General features: G+C 43.8%; 1 protein-coding gene across 1 annotated transcript; it reads right to left on the bottom strand.

Annotated features, from left to right (window-relative positions):
* Positions 1 to 8,665: 8,665 nt before the first annotated feature.
* Positions 8,666 to 10,603, bottom strand: LOC116038896 (general transcription factor II-I repeat domain-containing protein 2-like). Its single transcript, XM_031283595.1, has one exon. It carries the CDS (start codon positions 10,601 to 10,603, stop codon positions 8,666 to 8,668), a length of 1,938 nt encoding a protein of 645 aa, XP_031139455.1.
* Positions 10,604 to 12,315: the final 1,712 nt, after the last annotated feature.

Here is a 12,315-nt window from a genome sequence, read left to right as displayed (position 1 = left end):
GCCAGTCGAGTTGGTAACAGCCAGTTTATTCAGCCTCTGCATTTACAATGGAAGACAACAGTGTGTGAATGCTCATCTCAAAGGACAACAGCTAGCATGCTCTGTCTCGTTGGAAATCCTCCGTTGTTGTGAGGAATTTCCCATCTCTACAACCTAATTTTCTCTATGCAAAACTTTGACACATACTTTAGCAAAGCAATATACATGAATAATAAATGTATTTGAAATAAAACAAAATTGAAGCAGTTCTCTTGCAAATTAACAAGGAGTCAATATATAAACAAAATTACAATATGGCTTGTTCATACTGGACTGCTTTTTTTTTTATATCCTTTTCAGTATTTTAACCATTAACAACAATAATTATGTACTGGACTTTTCCCACAGTATAAAACAACAGTAAATATCTCAATACAAAACATTTCACCACAGACTACAGCAATATACAACATACTGCAATGTACCTGCATTTACAATGGAAGACAACAGTGTGTGAATGCTCATCTCAAAGGACAACAGCTAGCATGCTCTGTCTGGAAAAACGGCACATGTAGGTGCTAGTTAGCATGCAGAAAATATTTTTCGAGTGGTTAAACATGAATAAAACAGCTGGTAACTAAATACAACCATTGCCAAATTAGCTTCAGACAATTATTATATCTAACCAAACAAACTGGGGCAACTTTTAAGTGCTTTTCAAGTAGTTAACACGATATTGTCCACAAGCATTCACAGACATGTTACCTCGTTGGAAATCCTCCGTTGTTGTGAGGAATTTCCCATAATGCTGCGCTACAACTACTCGAAGCAGGTACGGCTTTTAACAGTAGATGGCGTAGTTGTGCCAATTTAGTAGAATTTAACCTGAACCCATTCAACTATGTTACATACACCCCCCTTAAATTCTGCTAAAGTGGGGTACAATAAACAAGGGAAAACAATACAAGATGAGATTTACAAACTCACAAAAAGGTACATAAGTTGTGTGACGATAGGAGCGTTACTTGGTTTAAGTCAGTCAGAGACTTTCCATCCGGAACAAAGTCAGCAAGGGAGTGGCCAATCCCCATACCAACCCAGACATAAAAGATGCCGTTTACACCTCTCGTACGATAAACATTACTCCTACTACCATAATACTTCAGGTAAATACAAGTGCAAAAAGAAAAAAAAATCCACAACATCCAGCAAACTACTCAGAAAACATGTTCCTCACAAAGGAAAACAAAGAATCAACCGTTGAGGCTGAGTCATCTACAATCTGCTCGTTCATTTCACAAATAAGGCGAGCTGGGGGTTTCACATGTCTACCTGCCCTGGTAAAAATTGGCGGTGGCTGTGTGCACACTACATCAGCCTGTGTAAATGCACTTGGTTGTGTGTCAGTAGCATGTTCAGGGGAGGGGACAGTCTTGTCAGCTGTACGTCCAGGGGAGAGGACTTGAACTACTGCTGAGGGCGGGGAGGGTGCGTCCTGGCATGCCACACCTTCAGCGGAGAACTCGGGAGAAGGCAACTGTGCAGCATAAACTGATGATCCTGAGACACTTAAACCTTCACACGCAGCATTTGGGGCTACAGCCACTTCACTCTCTGAGGGCAGAGCACTTACAGCCACAACTGGATGACCATCAAACATGTTGGCAGCCGCATCACCATCACTCGCATCATCCATTTGCATCAGCCAGTTAATTGTCTTTGTCTCACTGTCCTGGACATCCGTGGGGACCACAAGGTCAGACTCGTCACTACCAGCAACAGAAGGGCCACTTGACTCCAAGGCATCTTCCCCCCCAGCAGGGAGAAAACTCACAGGAAGCAGAAGGTTTCTGTGAACAACTTTTTCCCTAGATGTCACAGGATCTCTGATGTGATACACATTGATCTCAGGTTTGACAGACACCACTTCATAAACTGTGGATTCCCATCTGTCTGCGATCTTCCTCTTCCCTCTTTCACCACGATTCGCAAGCAAGACTCTGTCTCCAAAAGTGAGGGGTGACCCCTTTGCTTTGCGGTCGTAGTACCTCGCCTGACGAGCCTGCTCCGTACGACTTTTTTGTCGGGCAATACATGCCGCTTCAGACAGGTCGCGTTTCAAGCGAGAAACAAACTCACAGTGGTCTCCAGAGGGGCACGGGCATGTGGTTCAGGGGTCTTGCCGACCACACAGCGAAAGCAGTTTCTTACGTGATTGATGATGTCACGCTCCATCCCTATCCAAAAGAACCTCTGTCTGGCCAGGGAAAGTGTGCGAGCCTGCCCCTGATGACCGGCTGAGTCGTGGAGACCATGAAGGATTTGCGCCTTCAGGGAGTCTGGAACAATGAACTGGTAAGTAGTCTTGTTCATTATTTTGTCCTTCTTTACTTTGTACAGCATGCCATCCTTGACGCAGAGCTTGGCCCAATGTCTCAGCAGTTTCATCACACCACGAGACTCATCAGCACGTTCACGCCTAGTGGGCCTCCTATGACGCTGGACATACCAGAAGACCTTGCCCAAGACGTCATCCTGTTCTTGTAGGTTGACCAGTTCACTTTTTGGCAGCGAAGCACCCAGATCGACACTGACAAGCTGTGGGATATTTGGTCCTGTGCCTCTCACTTGACTGACACCCCCCGTGACGTGTGCTTCCAACACAGCCGAAACATCCTGTGAAGAGAGGGAGCAGGTAGGGGGAGGAGGGGCAACGGCAGTTTCTTCTGCAGACTCATCAACCAACTGACAGTTATTAGTGTAGTGAAACGCGTCTTGCACTGTCCTGTCCATCATTCCACTCACTTGCTTCTGTAACAAGGCATAAGGTTCAGTTAAGAGACGGTGGCCCATGCATGACTGAACAAATGGCTCTCTGCTAAGTGCATCGGCAACCACATTCCTCGGGCCGGGGACATAGTTAAGGTCAAAACTGTATGCTGCGAGCTTTGAAACCCATCTCTGTTCGCATGCATCTAACCTTGGCTTAGTCAATATGTATGTTAATGGATTATTATCTGTGAAGTCAGGGTGGGCTAATGTGACACTGTGCACCAGCTCATGTTTCAAGGTCTGGAATGCTGCTCTACATTCGTCAGTCCAGTCAGTCGGAGACAGTCTCGCAGAGCTTTTCTTAAATCTGGGTTTGCGGCTTCTCCCTCTAGTCTTTGTTGTGGCAGGCTCAGCCACAAGTTTGAACAGTGGCTTAGCTTTAGCAGAACAGCCCTCAATGAAATGATGGTGGTAAAGAACCATTCCTAAAAAGGACCGGATCTTTCTTGCGCACGGTGTTTCCCCATCGGACTCCATCAGGTCAGCCTCCTGCACATCATTTATAGCCTGCACTTTACTTGGATCTGTCTTAACACCATCTTCACATATGATGTGTCCCAGAAACTTGACAGACCGGCGAAGAAAATGGCACTTTTTAGGCGAGAGCTTCAAATTGTTGGTAGCAAGACGTGAGAAAACCATCTGCAAACGCTCAAGTGCAACCTGTTCAGACGGAGCGTAGACCATCAGATCATCCAGGTAGCACAACAGGCTTGTGAAGTTCTGATCGCCAAAGATGGACATCATCATTCGCATGAAAGTGGCAGGACTATTTGTCAAGCCCTGAGGCATCCTGTTATATTCATGTAGGCCAAATGGGGAGGAGAATGCAGTGAATTTTTTGTCATCCTCGTGCAGTCCAACATTGTAAAAGCCTGAAGTGAGATCCATTGTGGAAAAGAACACATTGCCACCAAGTGCAGCAAGGACTTCCGTCTGATGAGGCAGCGGATGTGCATCTTTCACTGTTCTTGCGTTCAACCATCTGAAGTCGTTGCAGATGCGGAGATCACCGTTTGGCTTGACAACAAGGACGAGAGGGGATGAATACTCGCTCTGAGACTTACGAATTATCCTCAATTCTTCCATCTCATTTAGAGCAGTCCGAAGTTTGTCATAGTGACATGGAGGGACTCGCCGATATGGCAGTCTGAAGGGCTTGTCATCCAGCAGGCGTATCCTGTGGACAAAATCCACCGCCTCACCACAGTCCATTTTGTGTCTCGAGAAGACAGATTCATGCCGCTCAATGATCTGCAACAGTTCATCTTTCCATTCGAGGGAGACTTCACAGGATGAGAGGTCCAAATCTTGCAAACCCAAATCCCTTAAGATGAATGATATCTCCTCTTCTGACCTTGGTGGAGGGGACGGGCTCTGTGTGTACTGTGCGTTTGACTGGATGTAGTCTGGCTCAGGTAAATCCTGCACAGAAAGACAAGGGGATACATCTGCAACCTTTGCATTCCTTTTCAGGGTTAGTGGCTTTTCTGTGGGATTAACTATTTTCACTGGAACCCATCCATCTCCTGACAAGGAAGTGACAACTCTCCCTACCAGAATTTGTGCAGGTCTGGCCCTGGACTGGGTGGGCTCAATGACGACTGTACTACCTACTGTGGAGATGTCAGTGGCAGGCAGTTTAGCCCAAACTAAATGTTCAGTCATTGGACGCAGAGTGACCGCTCTTTTAAGCTTAGCTGTGCTGATACAGGTTGGCTTTGCTCTGCTCTCCCACTCATCTGAGGCAGACAACTTTGACATTAATTGGACCAATTCATCATGGTGGTCACTGTTCACTGGCGATGTGACATTTTGGTCATTAACAGTATTCTTCATTTGTGAAATGAGCCACCTTATGGCGTTGCTGCCGAGAATCATCTCCTCAGTCTGGCCTGGCACGACTAGGACTGGAACGATCACTCTATAGCCATAAACTGATACAGTGAGGTCGTACATGGCAGTACGTGTGACAAGGTGACCGCCACAACCAACAATTACATATTTTTCAGCTGAATACTTTATAATGTTAGGGGTAGACTGGTTAAGTTTCATGTCAGCTGCCTCACTCAAAGTGCATGCCATAGATCCACTGTCCACTAATGCTCTGAGAACATCTCCATTACCAGTTGTCACGTCTGTGTAGAAAAGGCTGTCAGTCTTTGAGAGTCTATGCAGGCCTTGCACAATCAATGTTTTTTCAGGCTCCACCACGTTGCTGTAGGTATTGTACAATGTTTCAAGATCATCTTTATCTGACAAATCCAAGGTGGGAGGCTCACTCCTAGGATCTGCGCTGTCCTCCCTTACGCGCAGATCATTCAGTTTCCCTGCTGACCAAAGGGAAGGCGTCCTCCTTCCGGGCAGTTGCGTCGGGAATGTCCAGGTGAGTGACATAGGAAACACAGCCTGCTCTCCCGGCAGTGTGTGAGAGCAGAGTGGGAGCTGTCCTTACATACAGAGCATGGCATTTCAGTTAAGCCCTCTATTCTAGGGAGCCTATTGGTAGCAGGTGGCCTTCTATTTGCTCGGGCATAACCTGGGCCTTGAAGCAGCACTTTCTCAAGCATGCCAATCAACCTCTCTAGAGTGGGATGGTCATGACTCACAGCTGGCTCTCGTGTAGGAATGTCTGAAGTTGGATTAGCATTAGGGCTTAGCTCAACTTTATTCACACTGATTTTGCCACCCATTTCAGCAGAAGACTTAACTCCCTTCTCCAAATGGTATTCGTCCAGCACCTCCTGAACTTCACGAGCTGACCATTTATCAATTGTCTTGGACCTGAAGGTAAGAGCTAAATCTCTACAGGGGCAGTGTCTGACGAACATACGTGTGATTTCCATACTGGGGTTATCAAACATTTTACCCTGCTGTTCAAGACAGCTTGCAGCAACATCAGCTGCTCGGTTGAGTCTCAGCCAGTATTCATATGGATCTTCTCGTTCTTTTGGCAAGGTGGAATAAAAGTCAGCTAAAGGAACAGAGGAGAAATGACTAGAGCTGAAATGTTTGCGAAGAAGCCCATAGATGGCCTGTGGGTTATGCCGGACATCAACTTCTCCATTTCTAATCCCAAACCTGACAACATCCTTGGCTCTACCTCTCAGGTGGATGAGAATTTCCTCCGCTTGATTCTCCAGCTGAACACCACTCTTCCTGATGTAATTTTCCATTGATTCCTCCCAATCGTCAATAGACAATGTATCCAAACTCTCCCCTCTAAACACAGGTGGGTCCTTGACACTGCCCTGGGTGACCAGTTGGACTTGGGAGAGATCCAGGGTGTGACTGGGGGAGGGGCCTCTTTTATTGTGTGTTTCATAATGACTGGTATGTGCAGCAGTTGAGGGGCCAGATGTGTTGAGGTGTGTCATAACACTATCAGCTATTTGCTGTCCAATCTGCTGCACAATAGTGCTCATCTGGTCAGCCAGTCTCACTTCATCAAGGGGAGGGGAAGGGTGCGGGACAGATGTGCTTGTATTTGGTGATGGATGTGTCCCAGTTATAGGTTGGCCGTGAGTGTTCATTACATCCTCACCTCTAAGAGAACTGTGTACATAATCTACATCCAACATTGTCTTATGATGATCACCCAGCGAGAATGGCACTGGTGTGCTACTGCTATGTAACCCTCTCCCTCTACCAACATTATGAGGAGTCATTTGAAAGGTACCAAATTTGCTGAGACTCATATTTGCTAGCAAAATTCACAATCAAATAAAATGAGCTCCTGAGTGTATCAAAAAGGATAGGCCTGTGAGGCTATAGCTGTTTACCAATTAGATAACCCCAACAATCTAATACACAGATGAAAGATATGCAGCTCCAATTGATGGCGAGAAGACATCCACCCGGTCCAGCGTAGTCATGGACGAGTCACGGCACCAGTGTGACCTATGCGAGATGTCTGTGGTATCACTCGGAGCCAGTCGAGTTGGTAACAGCCAGTTTATTCAGCCTCTGCATTTACAATGGAAGACAACAGTGTGTGAATGCTCATCTCAAAGGACAACAGCTAGCATGCTCTGTCTCGTTGGAAATCCTCCGTTGTTGTGAGGAATTTCCCATCTCTACAACCTAATTTTCTCTCTGCAAAACTTTGACACATACTTTAGCAAAGCAATATACATGAATAATAAATGTATTTGAAATAAAACAAAATTGAAGCAGTTCTCTTGCAAATTAACAAGGAGTCAATATATAAACAAAATTACAATATGGCTTGTTCATACTGGACTGCTTTTTTTTTATATCCTTTTCAGTATTTTAACCATTAACAATAATAATTATGTACTGGACTTTTCCCACAGTATAAAACAACAGTAAATATCTCAATACAAAACATTTCACCACAGACTACAGCAATATACAACATACTGCAATGTACCTGCATTTACAATGGAAAACAACAGTGTGTGAATGCTCATCTCAAAGGACAACAGCTAGCATGCTCTGTCTGGAAAAACGGCACATGTAGGTGCTAGTTAGCATGCAGAAAATATTTTTCGAGTGGTTAAACATGAATAAAACAGCTGGTAACTAAATACAACCATTGCCAAATTAGCTTCAGACAATTATTATATCTAACCAAACAAACTGGGGCAACTTTTAAGTGCTTTTCAAGTAGTTAACACGATATTGTCCACAAGCATTCACAGACATGTTACCTCGTTGGAAATCCTCCGTTGTTGTGAGGAATTTCCCATAATGCTGCGCTACAACTACTCGAAGCAGGTACGGCTTTTAACAGTAGATGGCGTAGTTGTGCCAATTTAGTAGAATTTAACCTGAACCCATTCAACTATGTTACTTATATATATATATATATATATATATATATATATATATATATATATATATATATATATATATATATATTAAATAAGGCTTTTTGGAAAATGTATGTGAAATTTAAATCCGGTGTTGCACCGAAATCTGTGACCCGTCGTGATCTGTGTCCCTCCTGTTAAAAGCGTAGCGCCCCCTTCCGTGGTTAAGGTTAGGGACAGGGGTTTGGTTCAGGTTGAGGTAGGGGGACACCGATCTCAATGGGTCACAGATTTCGGTGTAACACCGGAACCTGAACCGCAAAATAAGGGGGGCGGTCACTTTTTTATTATTATTATTATTATATTTTATTATTTTACTATTTAAGGATAACGCTACAGTCTGTTTTTAATCAAAAGAAGAGAGAAGAACGACGACGACTACTACTACTACTACTACTACTACTACTAGCTACTACGGTTACTGTTACTGTTACTGTTACTACCATAGACAGTATAGAAGGGTTACTGTCGGTACCGACAACTGTCGGTACACGATCCGTTCTGCCTGCACGATCCGTTCTGCACATGCGCAAAATGTTCGCGCATGCGCGGTTGTACGAGGATTTACGACACTGCACGATCTGTTCCACGCTTCCGGTCGACAGCCAAGCTAACTGCTAGCTGAGACAGCATGTAATAACTTTAAAAGACCCTCAAAATAAAACTTGAAAATAAACGTTGACATATATAACAAACACCTAACATATATAACAGCTGTTACGTCAGTTCTACTTTACTTGTGCTCATTTAAAATACAATCACTCAATACTTGTCTTTATTGTTATTACTGTGAAGTCTTAATTTAGCTGTAGCCTGCTTTTCCCATTACGTTTGAGTTAACGTTATTTTAGACCAGGGGTCGGGAACCTTTTTGACTAAGAGAGCCATGAAAGCAAAAAATTTGGAAATTTATTTCAGTGAGAGCCATATAATATATTTTAAAAGTGAATTCAACTAAATGTCAGTATAATAAGCCTCTGAATTTATTCTTTTAAATAATGTTGTTATAACACTCACCATTAATGCGACTTCTGGTGCTGCATGGATTTGCTGATGTCTTTGTAGTCGGGTTGGTACTTGGTGAGGTTAAGCTTCATGCAAGCGTTGAGGCTTTCATCCGTTAAACGTGATCGTAGGTTGGACTTGATGTTTTTAAGATGTGAGAATGACTGCTCACATGCATACGTAGATCCAAACATGGTCAATACAGCAATACTCACACGCTGCAGTGTGTGGTATGTGACAGGAAGCGCGTTCCAAGTTTTGAGAATCAGCTGGTCTTCAGGTTGGAGTTTTTTCATTTCTGTCCACATGTGCTTGCTTGCCAACTCCGCTTTCTGTCGTGTGATTCTTTCCAAATCTTCATTCAGTGACTTGAACTTATTCACCCACATGTCTGAGGCCTTCAGGTCAGCCACTTCTGCTTCAAAATCTCTGATGGAGACACCAGGGATGTAATTCAGGTCGGCTGTGTTCAGTGAACACTCGTTTGGATGGGTGATGAACTTAAAAAGACGAGTGTGCTCACGAAATTCTCCAAAGCGTGCTTTGAAGGACTGTAGGAGACTGGATGTGCAGCCAGCTAGCTGGTGGAGATCAAGGTTTTGAATGGGCTCACTTGCTGTGCATGCATCTTTAAATTGGCTCAGTTTTTCAAAATGTAGTAAACGACCTGTTTCAAGATCCGTGATGAAAAGCTCCAGCTTGTTTTCAAAAGCAAATACAGCTTGTTGAAGGGATAACACTGTATTTCCAATGCCTTGCATTTTCACGTTGAGCTGGTTCAGATGTTCAGTCAGATCTACGAGATAGTAAAACTTGAGGAGCCACTCGGTGTCGGCTAGCTCAGGATGCCCGACGCCTTTCATTTCAAGGAAAGTCCGGATTTCGTTCAGGCAAGCCGCAAAACGGCTAAGCACCTTCCCTCTTGACAACCAACGCACATTGCTGTGCAAAAGCAGACCAGGATAGTTATTTACAACTTCATCCAGCAGTGTTTTAAACTGGCGATCATTTAAGGCTCGGCCAACAATAAAGTTGATCACACGAATGACCAGCGACATCACTTCGCCAAACTGCCTGTCACACATCTGAGCACAAAGTGCCTCCTGGTGTATAATGCAATGGAAACTTAGGATGGGTCTATTTTCATGTTCACGGAGAAGCGCCACAAATCCTTTGTTTTTCCCCACCATACACGGAGCACCATCAGTACACACTGAGAGAAGTTTATCCATAGGTAGACTTTTTTCTTGAGCAAACTCCATGAAAGACTTGAATAAATCCTCACCTCTTGTGGACCCTTTTAATGGCAGAACAGCAAGACTTTCTTCGCGCAGTGTGTCACCAACAGCATATCTTGCAATCACGCTGAACTGCGACAAATGGCTCACGTCTGTTGATTCATCCAAAGCCAGAGAAAAGAACGGCGCTGCATTTATGTCCTTCACTTGCGTTTCCTCCACTTTGTTTGCCATCACGATGGTACGATCATGAACAGTTCTTGCCGACAGAGGCATGTCTTGTATCCGTTTGATTATCTTGTCTTTGTTCGGAAGATCATCAAAAAGTTCATTGGCTACATCCAGCATGAATGTTTTAGCATACTCGCCATCTGTGAATGGTTTTCCGTTCCTCACTATTGCTAAAGAACCAGCAAAGCTAGCCGAATTATAGTCACCTTGCCGGGTCCATACGCGGAGTTGCTGCTGGCTAGCTTGCACCCTGCTCAGAAGCTCTTGGCACGCTTTCTTTCTGCTGTCTCCCGCAGGGTATTTTGATGCAAAGGTAGCGTGGCGCGTGTCGAAGTGCCGCTTTACATTCGACCGTTTCAACGATGTAATTTTGTCATTGCAAATTAGACACACCGCAGAACCCGCTCTCTCCACAAAGGCGAATTCTTCGGTCCATTCGTCCTGAAATGTACGATACTCGTCGTCTTTTTTTCTTTTCGCCATCTTCTTCGTCGAAGGGTTAGCTTTGAGCTAATGACCGAGCAGACGCAGTCTCAGACTGATTCAAAAGGGGGCGTTTACCTGTTTTACCCAGCAACGGCAAACGTAGGCCAGTATCATTCAATTAAAATAATGGACAATTGCTCCTGCAGCCCTGAACAGGACATGCGCAGTGAAAAATCGATGGATGGATTAAAACAAGTGAGAATATTTTGTTTTATCTGCGAGCCATATGCAATCATCAAAAGAGCCACATCTGGCTCGCGAGCCATAGGTTCCCGACCCCTGTTTTAGACTGAATCTAGCTGTCAACTAGCGGTTAGCCGAATTAGCTGTTAGCTAAACTAACGTTAGCTTCCCGGTGGAGGCTAGCCATAGGCTAGCGTGGAACAGATCGTGCAGGTCGTATGGATACGTAAAACAGTATTATCTTGCGCATGTGCAGAACGGATCGTGCAGGCAGAACGGATCGTGTACCGACAGTTACTACTGCTACTGTCCTGCTTTTTTTTTTTTTTTTTTTGAAAAAGATGGCTAGGATAAACTTTATTTCCCAGTGCAAGTGGACATTAAATGACTGCACTCGTCTTCTGCAGACAGATGATGCTGGGCCTGCTGTGTTGGAATCCACATTAACAAGGTGAGAGCTTGAGTTGTAAAAACCTTTCTGTAATAGTGAAATTGCTAGAGAAATGTAGTTTCGTTTACAATATTGCTAGTGAATGTCAAGTTGAACTAGTGACTGGGTTAGTTTTTGCTAACGTTAGCCATGTCAAAGCACCTGGATATAATTAGTAAGAGGATGACCATGACTTCTGTAGGTTAGGGTTAACTTCAATGTAACGTAACGTCAACCTGGCTCGTAGATTTTGTGTATCCATCTTATTCCCTGTGAATTAACTGGGAAAGTAACGTTAACAGTTAGAGAATTCATTTCAAACGAAGATCTAAAAGATTAATGTTAGCTTGGTTAGTTTTAGCAGTGTGAACAAAACATTTTGGGCTAAAGTTATTAGCTAGCTGTTGTGGCGAACAGTTGTTATTGTAAAACTAACGTTTAGCCAGCTAACGTTCTATTCCTAATGCATTGCAGATACATTTGTCAGAAGGTTAATTCATGAGTGCCTGCTTATATAGGCTAACACGTTGAATCTATGCACTCTAAGCCGCAGGTGAATCAACTGGATCTCAAGGAAAACTATAAAACAACTTGCTGTTGTCTTTCAGAGTTTTTATTTTTGCACATTGTTCCATCGTTCTTGTCGTTAAAGGAGTTAATGATCAGGATTAAAAATCGAACGACGAACTCTCACGTGAAGACTGTTAGTTGTAGTGACTATAAAGTCATCAGGTATTTCAATTGTCAGATCATCTGTCCCATACATGTAATTGTTGACACCCCTTTTTCCTGTCTAGGATACTTAGAGTGCATGTGTAATGAGAGATGCTTGTGAATTTTAATGGGAAACGAAATATTCTCTCCCTTGATGTACAGCATTGTATAAATCTTGTTCCTGATTGAATCCCGTTTTTAAATTGTCTCCATGTTTCTGCAGTCCTAAGAATTCCTATCCCAATGCAATTCTCCTTTCCAGTTATGTTAAAAGTCAAACTTAGACTGGCACTCCACTGAATTGTTTCCTGCCAATAATCTTGATGTTAAATCTTTACATTTCCTGGGTTCTAGGTTGGAGACCATGCAGAGGAGCCTTGAA

Source organism: Sander lucioperca, chromosome 5, assembly GCF_008315115.2.
Source record: "Sander lucioperca isolate FBNREF2018 chromosome 5, SLUC_FBN_1.2, whole genome shotgun sequence".
NCBI classification, from domain to species: Eukaryota; Metazoa; Chordata; class Actinopteri; order Perciformes; family Percidae; genus Sander; species Sander lucioperca.
The sequence above is the reverse complement of the archived record's forward strand: the minus strand, read 5'-3'. Positions and strand labels throughout refer to the sequence as shown.